Source organism: Condylostylus longicornis, unplaced genomic scaffold (genome assembly GCF_029603195.1).
Source record: "Condylostylus longicornis isolate FDR11 unplaced genomic scaffold, ASM2960319v2 ptg000006l, whole genome shotgun sequence".
Classification (NCBI taxonomy): domain Eukaryota; kingdom Metazoa; phylum Arthropoda; class Insecta; order Diptera; family Dolichopodidae; genus Condylostylus; species Condylostylus longicornis.
The window spans coordinates 6410615-6433769 of record NW_026577975.1 but is presented as its reverse complement, the minus strand read 5'-3'; the positions used below and the strand labels follow the sequence as shown (position 1 = coordinate 6433769).

General features: G+C 25.5%; 1 protein-coding gene across 1 annotated transcript in view; it reads right to left on the bottom strand.

Moving 5' to 3' along the window:
- LOC129617092 (uncharacterized) overlaps positions 1–21359 on the bottom strand; it is a 32524-nt gene extending 11165 nt beyond the window's left edge. Inside the window, exons 1-2 of the mRNA XM_055532499.1 lie at positions 21284–21359; positions 4228–4321 (exon numbers count right to left, since the gene is read on the bottom strand). Of these exons, the coding sequence (XP_055388474.1) occupies positions 4228–4321; positions 21284–21359 (170 nt within the window). The remainder of the gene's footprint in view (positions 1–4227; positions 4322–21283) is intronic.
- Positions 21360–23155: the final 1796 nt, after the last annotated feature.

Genomic DNA, 23155 nt, shown 5'->3' with positions numbered 1-23155 from the left:
AAAAGTTCATCTAAAATAAACACAAAAATACTTTATTCTCTTATGAACGACATATTCTTAATTAATATTATGAACAAAATTCTATGGTTAACGAAACAAAAGCAAGAGAAAAAACCAAACTATCCTTACTTAACTTACCACAACATCAAGAAAACCAAACTAGGAAAAAAAATAAAAATTCAATTTTTTTTTTTAATTATTTTCAACATCTGCACTTGTAGAAAAATCTATCAAAAAAAATTTTTTTATAACTTTAGCAACTCATAAATATTATTATCGTATAAAAACACCATAATAACACTAAAAATCTAAACAGTATATAAAAATTTATAATAGTAGTATGTATACAAGAACATATAATAGTATAATGCCTGACGTAAATGAGCACACTTATACACACACACACTCATACAGAATATAACACTTAATTTAAGATAAAAAGTAAACTCTATTAATTTTTTTTTTTGTTCTTTTCGTTATTAATATTGAATGTCCTTTTCATTTATAAAATAAAATTAAATGTATATAGTAAAAAAATTTTATATACAAATATTGTATATTATGTGTATATACTCTAAAAATAATAATAAGGATTTATTGAATACGAATATAAGATTTATAAAAGGATATAATAAATATTAAATAAAAAATATTGTTTTTGTTTTTTTTTTGATATTTTCCCCCCCTCCAATTTCATTAAAGTCAATATTATAGCATTAAAAAAAAACTAATAATATACTAGTTTATTAATATAACATATATAATATATTATGTATGTAATAAACAGTTAATATATACAAGTATATACATAAATACATATTTTATGTCATATACCAAATTATCATAATATACTCGTATTGTATGCATATATTATATACTATGTGATATACAAGTATAGAATATATGAGATTGGACATAATATAAAATTTGAAATTCATAAACGGATAATAATAATGATCAAAAATCTTGTATGTCAGTATGTATAAATGTATGTGCATGTATATAGGATAATATTATAAGAGAAAATAATATCAAAAATCAAAATTATTTTGAAATAAACAAGAAAAAAAAAAGTATGCATACAATGTATTCCAGTTTAATTTTGAGAAGAGAAGAATAAAATAACAACAAAATGTTGTAATTTCAATGTAAAATACAAACTGCAATAATGAAATAAAATTAAAATAACATACTAGGGTAAAATATGCACTATTGAGCCCCTCCTTCCCCTCCGCACCAATAACGAGCCCTTATACTGCTTAAGCCGCTTTAATTAAGCTACATACATTTGTAAAAATATATTTTTTTAATTTTTTTTTTTAGTAAAAAGGGACATTCCCCTTTTCATTTTGATATATAATATGCAGAATAATTCATTCAGTACGCAATTGTAATTCAAAGTAACAAATTTTTTTTCAGTTTTGCGGAGTTTTTTTTGTTAAAAGCTGTATAATTTATTTTTTAATATTTTTGAAAAGGTATACCTAGTTTCGAAGATATATAAGAGTGTTAAGAGAGTAAGCGGAACAATACAATTCTTCTGAGTTTCTTCCAATTTCTCTAAATTCTAAATTGTCTTATTTTATAATTAAAAATATGAAATGAGCATATTAATTTTAGTTTTAATTTTAGTTATTAGTTTAAATTAAAAATTATTGAATATTTTCAATTTAATTTGAATAGCTTTGAGTTTCATATTGCAGTAATATGAATTTTTTTGCCCGATTCACATTAGATGTTAATAAATTTTCTAAATTAAATGCAAATTTCTAAATAAAAACCTTATAATTGCATCATGAATCTTGAAGAGTGATTTTAAATTTTTTATTTTAAAATCTTAATAAAATTTATTCATAATATTATTAAATTTCTTACTTATTCAATTGCATGAGTTCCTTAATGCATCATTTTAATTTGTAAATTGAAATAAGTTGGAAAATATAAATTTCTTGAATAACTCTTAAGAGAATTTCCTAAATAGAAATTAAATATCATTTTAGCATATTAAGGAACTCATTTTAAGACCGGCAAATATACAATCAAATGCTTTAGGGATCTATTACAAATTACGAGTAGCTTATAAATTTCCTGTATTGTCCTATAAAAATTTCTATTATCTGACCAGTAAACGATATAAACATTAAATTGAATTGAAAATCAAATTGGTCGTCCGAAAATTAAAAAAATATGCAGTTAATTGTAATTATTTTTTGTATACACTCTGTATTAAACAATATTTGAAAAACAAAAAATTTAAGCACAAAAAACAAAACACTGAAACAAAGATGAAAACCTTTATAGCTTGTACATGTAAATATGTTAAATGTAAAGTATATTATGTTCCGAAAAATACTCTAATCCTTATACAAAATACAAAAAAAAAATACTATGCACATAACTATTTTTACAATATTATTTAAATATCAAAGAATTTATATACCATATATACAAATATTAAGTATATATAGAAAAATATTATAAATCCTAGATTTAGTTACCATTTATGGTAGAATGAAATTTATCTTGCGTTATTTTATATTTTTTGCTTTTTCTCTTTTTCGATTTTGTGCCCCCCATATTTAGAGAACGAATATGAAAAAATTGAGAAAAATACGTGCTTTGTGACACATTTCCGAATCATAAACTATTATCTTAGAGTTTATCCCCATAATATGCATAAACATATTATGTACATTTTCTATATAATAGTAAACGATAACATTGTACGTTTATTTTTTTTTTGGTATAGGGTGTTATTCATTTTAATTTCAGAGTTAATAAATTGCTTTTTCGCAAGAACTAATTATTTTATTAAAAACAATTATTTTACTTATCAATTTTCCGTAATACTTGCGTGAAACGCCAAAACAATCACCAGATTGTTATTACAACTCTTCCAGAAAGTAGATTAACAAATATTCATAGGTTTACTCTAATTAATTAATAAAAACGATCATAAAAGCAGATATAAAAGGCTTCTTATAAACTTCAGTTAAATTAAAAGAAATCGAATAAAATATTACCATATATAGGCCTTGCCTGGAATTAAAAATAGATCTCGAGGAAAATTTTGAATTTTCAAATTTAGTATCAAGAAAATATTAAGAAAGCACATCGGTTATAAACCCTAAACTGGCCCAGAATCAAAACCAAAGTTTTAATTCCTGTTGTGCTCATTACAATTCCACACGTCTACGAAAATAACTCAGATATGTATATTGTACGCATTGAAATCGATTCACTTGAAATCGTCAGGAGAGTACCGGGCCGACCAATCGTAATCTTGCTGAATATAGTTTAGTAGCAGTTATCTACCGTAGAAAGATGATTTTCTGTTAAAATCTCAACGTGTCCTATTATATTTAATGGCATTTTGCAAAAGACACCGTGTCAACTGGAAGTTGTACTAAAGGAGTAAATTTTCCACTGAAATGCTCTTCTATTTATCAATTCTGTGGATGTGTCCTATTTTATTTTAAATTATTTCATAATTACCAACCATATACTCACGTCTTTTCAAAATATAATATCGTAATTTCTATACTTAATCCTATTAAAAGCTTATTAAAAATTCAATTCAAATACTTTTCCATGTTGTTTATTTGTTCTTATTAATTTTGTGTGTTTTTCTTGTTAGATACCCTGTATTACAAGATTTAAATAAAAAACATAAATTTATAAAACCCAAACATAAGTATTAAACATACATTTGAGTATTTCGAATTTTTTTACATTATTTTTGGGATCCTTGTAAAAACCAATTTCATTTAAGAAAAATAATAAAAATGTAAAAAAAAAAAAGTAAAAATAAAACATACACTGACATTATAATATGAGAACTAAACTGGACATACTGAATAAAGAATATCACCAAATAGTCATAAAAAAGAAAAAAGAAAGTACCACTATAAAAAGAGGGTTTGTGTATTATGGTGAAAAGAACATCAAAACTACATGGTATCATGAGAAAATAATAAAAATTGTTATTGTATGTATGTGTATGTATGTATGATAACTAAAAAGAGTTGACATAAAAAAAACAACAACCGTATACAGGCTCGTTATATTTCTAAAATGATTGCTTTGATTCAAAGGAATTGTATAGAGTCGTAATGTCTGGAAACAGAAGTCCGCAATAGAAAATAATTCAGAAATAAGTGTACCAACAAATATAATCAAAATTAATTTATTATATTTAAAAAAGGGAATAGGAATAATTCAAATTACCTGAAGTTTACTGTTAAAAGAGCAATTGGACAAAGAGTTTCTCTTACAAAATCGTTATAATTTTCAAATGGAGACGTTGAAGAGGGAATTGAATCTATAATTAATTTCAAATTTAATTTATAAATTTTAATTAACAAAATTTATATATTATTTAGCTTAGATAATTTTAAAGGATATTACAACTATGGGACAAAACCCTACAACACCCCACCCAATACCCACACTCCTAATGAATTCGAGTAACTTTTAAGACCCGACAAACCGCCGATTCTCGGAGTGAGTACTCGCTTACCCAAGTGAGGGCCCCGCATTAACCCACAAGGTATATGGCGGCCTTCTCGTCCTGGCTGCAATATCTTCAACTACTTTCACTTTCTAGGCCCAGTCTCCCCTCTAGATCTATAATGCTCTATCGAGATACCGGGGAGAAATCTCACCTAATTCTTGGTTAACACCATGATTTTACTAAAACGCCTTTGATCGTAATCTCCTGCATGCTTCTTGACTTTTCGAAGCCGCAGAAAGCCTCTTCAGTATTTCATTATAATATTACTTACATATTACTTAACTAAATGAATTTCTCATATTTTTAATTGAGAAACTCTTCTCCTGAAAAATTATGAAACAGGATAACAACTTCTTAAATAATTTTCTTAATCAAATTTCTAAGAAATGCTTCTGCTAGCATTGCTCAAAATTTCTTAATAAATTGTGTGAAATTTAAATTGGAACACATTTTTCATCATTTGAAAAATGGATAATACCCTCTCAATTTTCTCTAATAAATCGTAGTAAATTATAACTATAAGGCACATTTTTGAATTCAATATATTATATATTTACAACAGAAGGGTAATGTTGGAAACGGTAATTTCAAATGCGAAACATGATACGAGTAGTAGAACAAATTTAATAGATTCCAATTCAATTTTGATAATATTTCTTGCATATATATGGTTCGGCTATGTGGCAACATCAAGTTTTTTTTTGATAATCTTTTTAACACATAGTTTCTAAGTTTCTCTGACACTGTAGGACTTGCAAAATATTACTCCCGTATATATATAAATTCCCATTTTTTAAGTACAGTAAATACAGAACTGCAGTTTGTACAAAAACCAACCACATTGATTTTTGTTTCTCATTTTCTAAATACACTTACACTTACTTGAATAACCACATGCTTGTATAAAATACTTCTCTATATTTTAAAATATACAAGATTCTTAGATCTACAACCATGTCAAAGGAATTTATATATATATACAGAGATGATGTAAAATAAGAATACAACCATATTATTATTACAATATTAGATATTATCACATACAGAAAATATTGTGTAAAACATAAGGATTTTAACAAAAATAAAAATATCCTTTTATTTTTCTCTCTTTTCCTTATTTTTAATTTTTTGTTTGGTTTTCTCTTAAGTACATTTACTTTTGAATTTTCATTTGTAATAAATATACAGCATATATACCCACATAAATATAATATGGAATATATAGAAGGACACTAAAAAAAAAATGGAAATGAAAGTAGAAAATAAGAAGAAATATTAGGATATTTTCAATTATAAGTCCTAATTCAAGACACTTTTTCTCTCTCTTTTTTGTAAATTTTAAAAAAAGGATCCTTTTTTTTTGTCAAAATTAATTTCAATTCAATTTTTGTTCCCAGTAACAATTTAATATTTTTTATTTTATTTTATTTTCTGTTTTTATTTTCGTTCGTCTTTTTCTTATTTTTGTCCTTATATTTTGTAATTTAGTTTAAGTAAGAGATAAGGATCTCAAGGATCAAGTCAATTATATGTTGAAACAAAAATTTACTTTAATAAAACTGATTTTAATTGGATATGTTCTTTGTGAATTTTTAAAAATTGAAAAAATTATTATTTTGACTAATTTTATATTGTCAAATAAAGAATAGCTAATATAGAAATTTTTTGATTTATGAAAATTCTAAAGTGTAGGCGAAATAAAATTTAATAAAAATTTATAAATTTAATATATAATGAGATACGAGGGCGTTTTATTGACGTAATTATGCTAGGAGTATACAATAAAAATCGTACAGTTTAATATTTTTAAAGATTATTCAAGGAAACGAGGGTCGTGATTTCGACTAAATCGTATTGATGTTATATGAATAATTCCTCATGCTCTCCAACAATTTAGATGGCATTATACTCATTTGTTTTTTGAAAACGAGAACTGTAATTAATTTATATAATTTATTTATTTACAAATAACTGTCCAAAATATTTGCGGATTTATAGTTTTAACACCCCGACTTTAAATATTAATTTTCAAGAAAATTGGTTAATTATTTCTGTTTATATGCGCAAAAATATGAAGTCGGCTTTCAAAAAGTCCAATTGCCAAAACGTTATATATTCCAAAAATTGACCAGCCCGTGACATACTCAAAATAAACTCATATGTAGAATTTCCTTAAAATCAGTTCAACCGAACTTGAGATATGTATATGCGTGCACACCCAATTTTGACATTTAACCAGCAGACCGACAGGCTGTAGACTGACAGACCAACAGACGGACAGACAGACAGGTAAACCAAAAAAAACCAACTTCTCTACAAAAATAGTTTATTTACGCTTCCCTAATTGAATTTCCTAAGGAGAATTGCTTTCCCATTGAAAACCAACACTCGACATCCGAAATTTACTCGACAGCCATCATACGACCTGCCATATTGTATATGAAAAAATTTCGTTATTTAAACTTTTAAACAAAAAAAAAATCAAATAAAACCTTTAAAATTCTTTCTTTAAGGTCTTTTTCATTTTTTGCATCAAAATCAGGCTAAAGAAAAAATCCATTTGATTCAGATACTAAAATAAATCTAATCTTTATTCTACCATGTAATTTATTTAATGATAACGATATACAATAATATTATATTCCTACCATACACGTACTTACATATTATGGTACATATACGCATAACATTATTAGAAGTAGCACATAACATTCCTATATAAAAGTCGGAGAACCACTATTCAGTTAGTTCATTCAGTTCAAATCAAAATGGCATGATAATCCATCACCATCATGAACCCTCATTTTACGCAACACTTATATACACTTAAATCTAAAATACTAATATAATATTAGATATGTACATACATTTCTATAAATGTTATACGCATCTATAAAAACAATATAACATTAAAAACGGTTATTTGTCATTGCTCTTTCTATTGCAATATGAGTTTTTCTTAAATTCCAAAATATTATAATGTCTTCTTTATACAGAGTTTTTCAATAATATTTGTATATTTGGAACTACTTTTATTTAAGTTGGAGGTATTCTTAAAACAGTTCTATTTAGAATAAAATGTTCATCAAATGTTCTCGATATTCTAACTTCTACTTCATTTTCCTCACAATTGCTCCATTATGAGCATATATGATACGACGTTTTGTTGAGGCATATACTAAATGGTTAAGTTTCTAATGTTAATTAGAAAAATTACTCAATTTTAATATGTCAACATTTCAACATTCTTACTGTTACAGAAATACAAACCAAGAGCGTACCATCGGCCACACTAAGTGATCAATTTTACTAAACAGATTAGTGACGAAGATACTTAAACAGATTAAGTAACATTGTTATCAAGCGAGTTGCAATAATCGACCAGTTATACCAAAAGCAATAATTGTGAAATTTTACGGATTATAAAATTTTCTGAGGCATATTTGATGAAATTGTAAAGCTTTCTCAATAATTATTAGACGATAGAAAACTGATTTACAGCTTCACATATAACATTACAAATAATTTGAATTCTGGACACTTTTATTGAAAAACCCGTTAGAATTAAATTTTTGTATAACATTATAGACAAATGATTTTTTCTTTGAATTAAAAAAGTCTTATTTGTTTGAAATAGACGTACGTTCATTTACTTACTCTCCCCCAAAAATAGCAAACCAAAAAAATTACCGAAAAAGCATAATAATAATAAATAAAAAAGATTATACAAACATTCGTATATGTTAAAAAAAAAAACGGAAAACAAAAAACAATAAAAAGAAATGCGGTCTTTTAATTTGTGGACAGGAAATTAAAAATGACAAGTCATTGTACATACGAGTATAAACTGACAAACATAAAAATAAAAATATCCTATTAATATAGAGGTAGAGAAGAATGAGAAGACAAAATATTCCTTCCTAATGTTTTCCAATATCCCCCACAAAAAAAAAAAAAAAACAACATAAAAGACAAAAATCAGGTAAATCTTCTTTGTACCTTCCGTATTTTTCATCTTTCTCTAAACTCTTTCTTCTGTTTTTCTTTTTTATTGAGGTAACGCAGAATTATATTTAATGTTGTTCCCCATATTAGTATGAAAATAAAAATAATTATATGAATATAATATTAAAAAGGCAGTGTTCAACAACCTGTTCAATATTATGTATTAATGTATTATTAAAGTTATAAGTAGAAGGAGGCTATCGTTGAGAGAAGAGTTAATTCCTTTAATGCAGATTGGATGGAGTCGATGCAGTAGTCTTAATACAAAAGAACATGAATATTAATTGCCCGACATTAAAATTTTCAGCGAATGCAAAATATGCTTTCAATGCTCAATCAGAAGAGATAGAGCCTTTTTATGTAAAATTTAGAATTCTTTAATTACGAACTGCTATCAAATTCTCTGAATAAGAATTCAAACTGAATAAGAACTGCTATCAAATTCTCTTGCGGATATGTCCAGTTTTAAACTTGGAACAGGGATATTATAGGCAGGAGCGTGGGAAGACTACGATAACTCGCAAATGGTTGCTGTGAACTGAAGGATATGGCTTCTTGCCCAACTCGGTTTCCTTGGAATCTACGAAATCTATCAAATCTAGTATGATACATCACTGCCTATGATGTGAAAATCATATATTTCTTTTGCTCTTAAAGTGAAATATTTCCTTATCATGTTTTGAAATTTTCAACTAAATGAACTATGAGCTCTAATAATTACTTGGCTGAAAAATAAATGTCAAGGCAAACAAAAAGGTTGTCGACCACATCCCTTATTTTTTTTTTTTGTTTTTGAAAATCTCATATATTTTGTTCTTGTCATTTTGATATATATTTTCAAAATTCACTCAGGTTTTTTCTTTGACTCATTTCTGACTCTTCTTTTTTTTTTACGATCATAATAATTAATGGAGTGAAAGTTTAACATGAAATTTTATTTTTACTACTTGTGTACTTTAAATGACCATACCTTTAATAGAAAAATATTACATAATGCACTCTATGACTGAATTGAAACTGAACATTTCTTTTAATATTTTTAATTTTCATTGCAAATGAAATTTGAGATTCTAATGCAGCAAAATCATGTCAGCATAATATTAATGATTTAGCAAAGATTTATTACTAATAAGAATCAAATCTATTATACTATAATATTGTTGACTACAATGACTAAAACAATTATTGTCAAATTATGAAAAAATTTTAATTGAAAATTACCAAAAATAGTTAACAGTCTTGTTCTATACATCTGAAATATTATAAGAAATACCTAAAGCCCTAACTTGACTTTCAAATTTCTTTAAAAGTTAAAAGATAAATTCGGACCATAACCATAATTTTCATTTAAATTTTATTTGACTCAAATTCTTTATCAATGTCACATTTTTCACAAAAAAACTTTGTTTAACAACATAAAAAACAAATATTATAGGCATAACAATTTATATTATTATACATACATTACATTATATGGAATAACAGTTAAGAATAATAGTTAAGAATTACAATTTTTTTGTTGTTTAATTCTCTAATTACAGCAAAAAAAAAAAAGAAAGGACAAAAGGAAAATTCTTTCATACATCAATCAACCCAACCGTAAATTTGTTTTGTTAAATTCGAAATTATTTTCTTCTCTAACACATATACAAATACATCTATCCACAAAAATCCCCACATAGTCAAAAAAAAAAAAAAAAGTTTCCAAAAAGAAGTTTCTTCCCTTTGTATACAAGACAAAGTTACATCGTATATTCTCTTTTAATTACTAAAACAAATTTAAATATTATAGTTGTAATTTTTCAGTTGTTTTAAGCATACAAACTCACCTACAAAATGTAGAAATGGCTCTAGATATATATATGTATACCATGTTCAACTTTCGATAGTTAAAATGAAACCAAACCAAACCAAATGCGAGAAAAAAGTCCAAAATTTTTTGTTAAACCTTTCTTTCCATTTTTGTTTTTTGTTGTGCTGCTTGTGTTATAAAATGTAATCAAGAATTTTTTTTGTAATGAAACAAGTAAAAAAAAAAAGATGGACAAACATTAGTGTTTAATTTTTTCTATTTTTTTTTTTTGTTGAGGACTTCAATGAAATTGAAGCCGAATTTTGACTTAAGCACAATTCACTTTAAAAATTGAATGAAGTTATTGGGGACTAATATCAATTGTTATAATAAAGAGGATTTTTAATTGAAATTATTTGCTTATTGTGTATATTGCATACCTATAGGAGGAAAACAAATAATTTATTAAAAGAGAAGTGCTAATATTAGAGTCACATTTCAATGACAAATTGAGTCAGTTAAAAGATATTATGCAGTTAAATTTTTATTATAGGAAGAAATTTATATGGTACGTAATGATTATTAAGGTAAAGCTATGCCGTCATCTAAAAAATCTATTGAGTCTTATTTTTGCTCATACTTTTTTGATTAGTAATTTTTTCTGGATTTCATCAGGAATCTAGAGCTCAGGTTCATCTCAGAGCGATAATTCCGTAATTGGTTTCATATTAATGATTGGTAAGAAAGTGTAGCGATTTTTTTTCTGCCTATCAACAAAAAATTTATGATTCTAAATTTTGAAATTTAATGACTGTTAATTTTGGACAACAGTAATTCACTGGGGGGTTTAAGATGACAATTAATTTGGTAGGTAGAGAAAAGGCACTTTCATTTTTCTAATTTTTTTCTGTGTAATCAAAAAAAAATTCAATTTTTTAAAGGCTATCGATGAATGATGCTTCTAGATTAGTAATGCAGGGGATAACAACCATTTAGTGACTAAAATTTTTTCCAAAAATATAAAATTGCAGCTTTCCATCTTTAATAATAGAAACGAATTGAAAGTAAACACTGGAACAGGCAGCTACTTAGGTATTCACACAACGATGCTAATATCATTATTTTGTTTTCAACTTCATTGAAAACGTGCTAGAAACAAAATAGATAAAACTGTTAAATCTACAAATATACACACATGGATATATATATAATATGTATGCATGTATATGATATGCATATTGTAGGGTAGGTAAACTCAAAAGAGTTGTTCATACAATTAGAAAGGATAAAAAAATAAACGATTTATAAAAGTGATTATTACAAAGAAAACCTTATATAACCATGAATAAAGTGCCATGGTCATTTTAAAAAAGTCGACAAAAAAAAAATATTTCGGACTATTTATTAACTCTGTTATACTCTAAGTTTTTTTCTTTTGATTTTTTTTCTCTCTTTTTATATTATGTAAAAAAGAAAAATTGTTTTAAAAACAAAATTTTTCTAAATTTTTTGTTCAAATTTAAGTTTTGAAACTTTTTTTTTGTGGAGTGTTGACCGGGACGGGCGGGGAAATTGGGGCAGGTGAGGAGAATAAATAAAAAAGGAAAGCATATTTTAACATAGGTAACTTTTTGAAAAACAAGCAAGAAAAAAATTATGTAGACCACAATTAATTTAAATTTTGTATATTTTATTTAATTGTACACTATAAAACTCAATGATAAAAAGTTTAAGGTACATACGTTATGTATGTATGTATATACATGTTAAATATGAAATTTAAATGTGTTCAATTAATTTTTGTCTTTTAGAAAATTTTCAAAAATTAAAAACAATAAAAAATTTTCTAATATAACTTTAAAAATTAATTTAATTTATTGTTTTAAGGTGTATATGGTATAGAACCCTATTGGTACTATTATCCAGGATAATTCAGAAAATATTACTGTTATATTATTGTTTGCTATAGATCTATAGGTATTATATATATAAAATAATTTATTTAAATTTTGAAACATAAGTTATTTTGAGAATATTTTAAAAAATTAATTTTGCTCAAGGAGTTTAAGATTGATTCAAAAGTTTTATACTTACAATCTAAAAATTAATGAATAAAATCTTATAAAACACAATTAAAAGTTCATCTAGTTTCTCTGCTAAAAGGAATAATGCTATGATAATTTTCGATCAGTCCTAATGTGAGTGATTTGTTTCAATAAGCTGGAACAGTTAATGATTTTAAATCAAAGACTATTGATTCCATCATATTCTTCTAACGAACTTTCTCCCAGGATTCAAACGTATTTTATTCAATAATAATTATATCCGTACGAATGTGTGTTCGACGGGCTTACCAAATTTCTACAAATGATTTATAATAGTTAATACCGGGAACCTATTATTTAAATTGGCTCTGATAGAGACAGTTGTTGTTCAAGCATTATTTCAGAAATTATGGAAAGCACAGTATTGAAATTTCGCACAATTAAATATTTTCTTAAAACTGTTATATTTTATATAACTAGTTTAAATTTCCTGACCCGTGATGGAAACTTCGAAATTTAAATTTCCGTGATGGAAACAATTTCGAAAGTCATTATTCTTCATTTATTATGAAAACTACTAAAATTACAAGGCTTAATTTTATTATAAACGAATATGGTATTATGGCCATTATTTGTAGTAAAAATCATTCAGAGGGTATCAGTTTATGTAATAACTACCATATACACATAAAATAGCACTAAGGAGGTCATGTGAAACAGTATAACATTTGCCATACAACTATTAAAATTATACATTTGAACGGGTATCAACTCTATATATTTTCGTTTTAATTCTATAACTGTTATACTAGCGTAATTGTATTTTTCTCATAGCCTTGAATGTAAGTAATTAATAACATTTTACATAAGCTAAGTTCAAGGGTTTATTTTAATGTGTACACATAGCAAAAATGAAAAATTTCGAATGAAATCAATTTTATTTTCAATATAATTATTGAAATTTTATTAATTTATTCATAAATTCACGAAATTAATAAACTTTACCTCGCTATTTACCGATCTGCAAAGAGAGATAAAGAGCTTTAAAGTGATATTAGAGTGAAATTTAATTGAGGTCCAACATTGGGCACCAATTAAATTTTAAAATAATTATAATTATTTTTCATTACATTTTACAACGAATTTTAAGAGTTTCTAAAATAATGGAAAATTATTCTACAGCATAAATTTATATTAAAAACTTCTTGTATAAAAATTTCTCCTTCAAGAATTTTTTAAACAAACTTTAAAATTTCTATAAAATTTTTACATACAAAATTTTAAATTATAAGAATTATTATTTTTTAAAACAAAAACAAACTTTAAAATTTTAAATAATCGTAGATCAAAACTTTAATTTTGGTATAGTCACCTTCGATAACAAAATCATAAGAAAACAAGCAACACAAACAAGCAAGTATATTTTACATAATAATAACATTTTTATATTACCTAGTAACCCAAAATGTAAGAGTATCGAAAAAATATTATATTACAACGTACATAATAAACATTCAATCAAACATACACCATGACATTATAATAATAAATATAAACACAAGCGTGTATTATATTGTCTCGCTTCGTTCATCTATCAAAAATTATATCATCCCAAGTCATATAAAATTTCAAGGATCCTTTATTCCTTGAAATCCTTATATGTATACATACTACAAACATATATTTAATATCATAATATATAAGGTATTATTCGTTTTGTGTGTATATCTAACATATGAGTTGTAGTTATAGGCACAATATAGCTAAATAGTTTTAAATGCAGATCAGAGATTGAAAAATTTATTCAACCATAAAATTTTCCTTTTTATTTATAACAAATATTTTGAAGAAAAAGGTAGGGGAATGAATGAAAAATATTTGTTCCTTTTTTTTTTTTTAAATAAAAATTTTTGTATAAGGAAAAACTAAACAAAATTTAAAAATTTGAGAAGTCTGGGGATGGTTTGAGTTATGAAACACAGATAGATATTTACAAACACAAAATATACATATGCATATCCCTAAATAGTAATATGGAAACTGCTGCTTGTTATACAAAATTCTTTAGTATTAAATTTAATAAAATTTACGGTAATTTTTACAATATATTTTAAAGTAAGTTGGAATTCGAAAAATTCTTTAGACGAATTGAATTTTGCAAAAACAAGAGACTTTCATTCAAAAAAACTGAACTTTTATTCATGTTGATCGGTTGGCTATGAACCCTTGTGCAAATGTAATTTTCAATACAACAAAATTCTTTCCATGGGCATCTTCAAGCTGAACTATGAAATGTGAAAAATTTATTTTGCCACAAAGCAACGTATTTGTGTTCATTTGTTCATGACACGCCGCACATGATGATTCCACAAACTGATGTCTTTTTTTAAAAGTTAAAACGTAGTGAAAATAGAAAAAAAAACTCCTTTATTTCTGTTATGACAGATCAATAATTTTTATTCACTCTTCCATTAACAGTTTAGAACATCTTCAGTTGCTCGATTCTTCGACACATTGGTGTTATTGCATTATTCAAAGTGTACTATGAAATCTGTTAATAATTGGATGGACGACTGGCTCAAATGATTATGTAGGCCATCATAACCTTGTAGCATTTAGTTCAAAAGTTATTCAATTTATGACAGATAGTTCATCAGAGTACTCGTATAATCACCAAAACTTATGATTATAACCGCTTTAAATACCAAATTTTTAACTTCATATAAAAACTAACGAACACATCATGCAATTTTAATAAAACCGAATAACGAATTCCAATAAAACACGAAAAAAAATTATTTTAAAAAATTTTCAGATTTTATTTTTTCGAGAACTTCATTTCATTTAATCTTTATTATTCAAATAAGTAAATTAAAATTCAAATTTAACATTTTTTGTATACGACAAAGGATTAAAAAAATCCCTCTCCCCTCCATCCAAATTTCCCAACTCACAAATCCAATAATTCCAATATTCCTCTTTGTCCCCAATTTTTCTTAATTTCATATTTATTTAATGCACAAACGTACATACATTTACTCTCAACTTTTTCGTTAAAATATTCATTTTGACAAAAAAAAACCAAAAATAAAATAATAATAATAAATTCTTTATTTTTTTTTTTTTTTTTTGGTGAATAAAAAAGAATTTCCCAAATGAAAAATTAATTTTTGTGAATATATTGATCATTCAGCTAATGATGTCAGGATAATGTTTGAAAGGAAATAAAAACAAAAAATAAAAACAAACACATATTCGACTCTACATGAGCAAAACAAAAAACATATTTAAGTCAATTTGCACAGGTATACACACCGCTATATGTACATTATACTGTTCAGAATTTTTGTAACATCAATAGCGAATTTAAAATCAATTCCCATATCATATACAATATTTGAATGTACACACACAATATCATATAATATATTAATTCATATATAATTCAAATTATAAAGGGTGTTTTACATATGGTGGCAAGTAATTTCAGGGGTAATTCGCTGATCAATTTTCAACAAAAAATTGTACGGATGGGGGACGGGAGGGGTGTATATGTACTGATTTTCGAGCTATAGTCTGTTGAAAAAAAAAAGGTATCAGATTTTTACTGCTTATAAATATATGATCCTAACTTCGGAACCATGCGACATAGAGTAAACATCAGGGGCAAGTTTCGTAGGCGATTGACTGTTCTTTATTTTCGGCCTTGTCATTAATTTAATTTGTCAAAATCAGAATTTTCGTTTTTTTTTTTGACTCCAAATTTCTCGTAAATTTTTGTCGATAGTTTTGCCACTAAACCGTGATAAATGTGTTCCAAAAACATGCAAAACAGTTATTTTTCACGTTATGAGAAACACACTGTATATAGAGGCTTTTACCGTGATATTGTGGAAAAAAAACAAAAGCAGAACATAAGGAAAATAGAGGAAAATTTCAAATATTTAATCAAAAGAAACATAACAGCGAAATTGTTAAAACATGGCCGAGAATTGGTTACATTGTTATTATTGTTAAGTTTATTACCCATATATATTTTCACATACAACAATATATACATACATACATATGTGAAAACAATTTGCTCCAAATATTTTTTTAAGCAATTTTGTTTTTTTTTTTTTGCTCCCTTCTCAAATAAAGAAATAATATGGAAAAATAATAATAAAAACAAAAAAAAAAAACAGGGAAAAATAAAAATTGCTTTTAACATTCCCTTTTTAAATTCAATATTAATGGATACGACCATGAAAACAAGATTGTCAACATAATTTTTTTTTTTATTGGATATTTTTGTTTTTGGGGGTAACCCAAAATAAGAGGTACAAGGATAACAATAATAAGAATAAAAACTGAAAATTTCATTTATCTTATGCCACTTTATTTTTCCGCTACAGTAATGAATTTTGCATTAAAAAAAAAAAAAACAAACCCCCCATATAATTTCAGATGTCCTACTTTACGACAAATTGGTATTTTACTTTTTATACATTTATGGCTGCTACATATACTACATTATATATGTGTGCAATAATACATGTGACTCCTTAGAGTAAATACTTCTATTTTATTTTGGTACACAAGATTTTTGAAAAGTATAACAATATGTTAATACTATAAAGTTTATAACAGTATCAAAAGTATATAGTGGTTTTTCTTAACATTTTAACATTTCCTGGATATTACGAGAGAGGATGCGTGAAAAAAATATTCTAGCACGAACCGATTGCACTCTGATCAACTATATTATTAAAAATGTATTTCAAGATTCAATTTCAAAAGCATTCATTAGCTTTTAAAAATAGATATTAATTTATTAATATAGAAAAATGTATACTCGAATGTGTAATAAACAACATTAGAAATTGTTAAAATAAAAAGAGATATCCTACGTCGGGGACTCATTATGCTCGTAGAGTAGATATTTTTTCAATATTTTAAAAGAAATTTTGATAATCTACATGTGAACTTTCCCATTAATTAATTTATGTAACTAAACTATTTTAAAAAAAATTGGAATTCAGATAAATCATTTTTAATTTTAACATTTACAATATTATTAAGATTCATCTCCAATATTTTTGATACCTTAAAATACCATGTACGTTTTTCCTATTGTAAATTCGTAATTTTAATTAAGAACACTCGTTTTTTCATTGTATACTCGTATAAGAAATTTCATTAAATTTTACTAAATTATAAAAATATTGTTAATCTCCTAAAAATTATATATTTTATTAGAAATATATATGTAATATTAGAAATACTTTTTTTGATGTAATCACAGTACACTCACTGAAACACAAAATTGCTGGCGATTAATTAAAAACAGTCTAACACGCTTAACATCAACCCTGTTTAATATTATACTACTCGATTATATTTACAAAATTTTTGAAAAGACAAATTTCCATATACTTTTACACTTGCTCGAACTCGTTTAATTGAAAATTCACTCAATAGAAACACTTTTAAAATCACGAATTATTCTAAACATCAAAATGTCTAATTTCATTTAATTTCACTCGCTTAATATCACAAAACTAAAATTTGACAAAAAAAAAATTACAAAAAAAAAATCGATAGTAACAATTTTTACTTCATTCTTTCTGACAAAGTGTAATTCTTTCTATTTACAACATCATTCTGTTGGCAAAACTATTAAATGTGAGCGGAATTTTTTTAGAATGTACCTTTTTAAAATAGCAGCCAATTACGATTTTTCTATCTAACGTATATAAATATTTGTGATTTAAAATTGTTTTCAGCTATTTTCAACATAAGTACGTAAAAATATTTTATAAGCTCGTTTAATTTCACTTTTCATATATAACACAAAAAAATTGCATATCATACGGCGCATAAAACAATAATATTATAATTATCATAATTCAGGGTATTTTCTACTTAATTTCTAAGTAAAATATTTGACTTTACGAGCTTACTTCACAACAGTGCTTCATATCTGTTCTTTGTATCATCTAATATATTGAAATATCTGGCTTCTTCACTATATTTTGTTAAAGTAAACTATTGAATACTCAATTCAACAAAAAATTTCTTAAAATTTACAATTTGAATTCAAAAACCAATTTCAGCATATTTTGATAACAATAAGAGCAAATATTTCAAATAATTGTGTCAACCCCTCACTCAAGCTCTTTTTGTAAAAAATCACTTTTGATATTTGATTTAATCCATTTCCGCAAATTATATAAAATAAAATATTTTTTTAAATTTCAATTTTACAAAGGGGATAACAATTCTAAACGATTTAAATCTAAACCTCTAATCTTTATTGTTCCCTTTATAAATCTAAAACAGACAAGAGTAACCAGCTATGGTCTTTAGTAAGTTAAAGTACATATATACCAAACATCTAATATCAATAAACATAAATGACGTGACATAACCATATATACCAATCATATAAAATTGTATGTAAGGGCAAATAATTTTCACATACCATTTCGTAAATACTTAATATGTGTTTTCAGATATATTTATTATTATTCAATTTATACGTATGAATGGGTACGTATTTTATGGGAGCATTCATCTAGAAAAAAAGGTCCAACACCATTATATAGCTAATGTAATGTACATATATGAAAAATAGCATATTTATTGGTAAAAAAAAAAGTGAGAATGTGGGAAATTGAGAACACAAATTTTCTAGATGAAAAAATTTTAAAAACGAAATGAACTTATAATAAATGAACAGATTTTAAAAATGAAAAGGAAGGAGTGAATCTAGAATGCTAAATAAATTATTATAAAAAATATTTATTAAATTTATCGGACATTCAGTGTAATTATTAAGTGTTATTGTTGAAATATAAAGGTTATTTAGATTAAAACAGTGACTATATCAAAATCAAAGTGACTTGCCTTCTTATTTTGAGTGTTGATTAATTTATTTAAATTTGAAACAAGATACAAGGAACGAAGCATTGATAAATTCATAAAGGCAGCATTCTAATGTAACTAAATTGTTATATATTTGTCACTTCACTTACGTATTTGCAGAAAAATGTGATATTGTGTTGAAAGTGTCAAAGAACTGTGTAAACCATGCTAATTTACATGAATCTAATAAGAAATCTTATTGATGTACAGTGTACTGCAAATTTAAAGAAGACTTGAGCATGAAGACAGTATGTCATTTTTAGATTTTCTTGTCATTAAGGAAGAGGGTGGGGAGGGAAATATAGATCAAACTCTCACGACTTAAATTTTAAATTACATTAAAAAGCAAATTCTAAATAATTCAAAATATAATAAAATTATGAGACAAATAATATTATCACAATTAACATAATATTTTTTGCACACTTTATGTAGACAAATCGCTACCCACTCCCAGATCTTTATTTCCTCACAAGGCAAATATTCATCAGGACTTTCTAAATCTAATCTAATCTTCAATAAATCTGAAAATAATTGATTTCACAGGCTAAATATTTAGTGATGCATTGAAATCAAATATTCATATATCAAAACTCGTATAACAGAAATCAATTATTCGGAGAGATATAGAGGCTAGACTCGGCAATTCAATTGTCCGAAGAGTTATTCAGACTAGACTCCATAATTCAAATATTCACAAATATATTGGGGCGAAACTGCTTTTTTTCGACTTCTTTTTTTACCGTGATCAGCAGTTATATTCAAAGAAGTCATCAGAGACGTGGATAGAAAGGGTAAATCTAAAAAAAAAAATTAAATCAAAATAAGAAAAAAGTTTTAATAAAATTTTAATTAATTTTTTTTTTTAACAATTTTATATTAAACGATAACATTTTACAAATTTTAGAAATAGGTCTGCATTTAATTATTTTCAACAGAGGGGGATCGAGGCGAAAAAGGGCAATATAATTCTAAATGAGATGAATATGATTAAGTAGAAAATTTAATAAATGCTAATTAAAACTTTAACACCACTCGATTAAGTTGATTGAATTATTTTTTTTGTTCTTCCTCATTTTATTTCTCCTTGTCACACCATCATAATTCTACATTCTACAAATTATTTATAATTCGAGTGCCCCCATTAACCACCACCAATATGCATATTTAATGATTCATTTTATATTATATTTGTACCCCAATTACTAAATGAATAACTATACTAAAAAATTCAGTGAATTGTAAAATGAACAATAAAGAAGAAGGGAAACAGGAAAGGAAACCGCACATACAAATTTTACTAATATTTTTTCTTCCCTTCCTCCTCCTCCTCCTCCTCCTCCTCCTGCGCAATCAGTAATTTTTTTTCTAATTTTTAAGGAAAAGAAATAATTTTAATAATTTTTTTTTTGTTCTCTTCTTAGGCTTTCAATCATCACTCTCAGTCCTTCCCTTTACAAAAATATAAAAAAAACGAAAACATAAGAAATATTTAAATATTTTTTCATTCTTTTATGGAAATAAGAAAAGAAAACACGCAAAATCTTTAAATGAGGGTGATAGCCCCCTTTGTTTCCTGCTTTTGGTTCACTTTTGCGGTAATTGTACATTCCTTTCCATCTTATTATTTTATTAAAAAAAAAAATTTATATAAACCTTAATCTTCATCTCATCTGTACTATTAGAATTTTTTTTGTAGTAGGTAACCATAAGTATAGTGATGAAGAAGAAGAAGTTGATGAAAAATTACCATAGAAATTACTTTCAGGCTATATTTTTTTCCCTTTAAAATTCCTGACAATCTAAGTATGATTAGTCAATTTAGTAAGTCTCTTTTTTTTGTATTAAAAATTACCATTTTTATCATACTTTCATATTATATTTTTGGTGCAGTACTTTTATACTCTTATACTATATACGAATATTAACAGAATTATAACAATTTTCTACACATATATTTTACTGTTACAACATCAGGTTCTTTTCCCAAAAATAGCCTATATCACTATAAAGTATTACTTGTAGTAACTACTTGTATTATTCTCCATTGTGACGGTTGCGTTGGTAATAACAATATGTCCTCTTTTTTTTTCATCATCATATAAATTCACTATAGTAATTTCATTTTGAAAGAAGAAAGAAGAAATTGTGGAAAACAATACTTTCTTTATGGCTATTATATTACATTAGATTTCTAAAATACCGCAAAAATAAGATTTTCTAAGAAAAGTAACATAAAAAAAAAAAACTTAATATGTTAAGCCGCAAAATATCACGTCAGCCATATTTTAAATTGTAACAATTTTTTTTTTTTTGCTTTATTTAAGATTGAAAAACAAAGAAAGAAAACAAGAGTTGAGTGAAGATTCAAATAAAAAATGGAAAACACAAACAAATAAGATTATGCTGATCTTAATTCAATAAAATAAAAAAAATCCAGCAGTTGCCAATATATACACGAAAGAAAGCATAAGTGTCATTTCTTGATTTCCTGAATTCAGTCGGAATTCAACATCAAATTGACATCATTAGTACATCATGAAAATCATTCACAATGATGATTATTCCAAGTCCCCGGGAAAAAAATTTCTGAAATTTTATAAAGCTGTTTTAGCAATATGAAATTTTACGACTTCGTTCTGGCTTCTCCCCAGATCATATGCAAAGCACATGTATTATATGTTCCTTATATGTAGAATGCATTTCCTTACTGAACAGTATCAAAACCATCTTATTTCAGAACACACGAAAAATATTTTTACTTTCAGTCCAAATGATTAAGCCGCGTTCTTGAATCACTACAATTATTTATTATTTTCTGGCTAACATTTTAACAAAAACTTATAAATCACTACCTATACTAATGTAGAGGTAGCCGATAACTCAAAATTTAAAACTCTTTAAGCCTATAAAGTGTTATAATTCCCTAAAGGATTCTACACATACTACATTTTTTATATATTTTTCCCTTCAAGTAATCCAAGCTCATTCATCATAATATAATTCCATCAAAATTGACTATTGGTATTTTTGACGCAAAACAAAATTAAAAATTCTAGGATAATTCTATAACTTCAATACTTCACAAAAAAAAAACAAGAAAGCCACCATCTGTTGAATTTGTACCCAACAATTTTTTTCAAAAAATTTTTGCTTATTTTTAAGAATTACAATTCATAGCATTAAAACAAAGAAAGAAAGAAGAATCCGAAAAAAGAAAATTACAAAAAAAAATGTACACTTTTTAATCAAAGCTACTTTCTTTGTATTAGGATAACGGTTAATAATAAGGACAAAAAGATTTTCCTCACTTAAATTCAAATTTTCATTATAAAAAATAAACAGTAGAGAGAGAGAGAAGTAGAAAAAAAAATTACAACTTTATTTTTTTTTCTTCTACATTTTTTTTTCAGGATTTTTACTTCCGCATAACCGAAAAAAAACGTAACCGAAAACATTAAGAACTAAAAGAAAACATACATCAACAAACACCGAGGAAACCTGTAAAAATAAAACCCCTTGAAAGCATTGAATAAAAAAACAAGAAACAAGGCAAACAAAATAAGAACAAAAAAGAAAAACCTGTATGCAATAATCTGTTACGATGATACTCTAAGACTCTGTTATACAGCAACACAAACAATTGCAATAAAGTTGGGTCAAACCAATGGTTTGTATTGTAGCATTTTTCCCTTCAACAATCAGTAAAAATTCTACTTTTAAATACATTCTATGTATACCTATCACACTATTAAAATTATTTTCATTCATTTACGAAACTATTTCTAGGATTGCATATATTTAGGATGAACGATGTATGCAGTCTTTGAAATAAAGCTCGATTTTAAGGGTTAATTGCGTGAGTTAAGAAAAATAATTATGTTTTTTAAT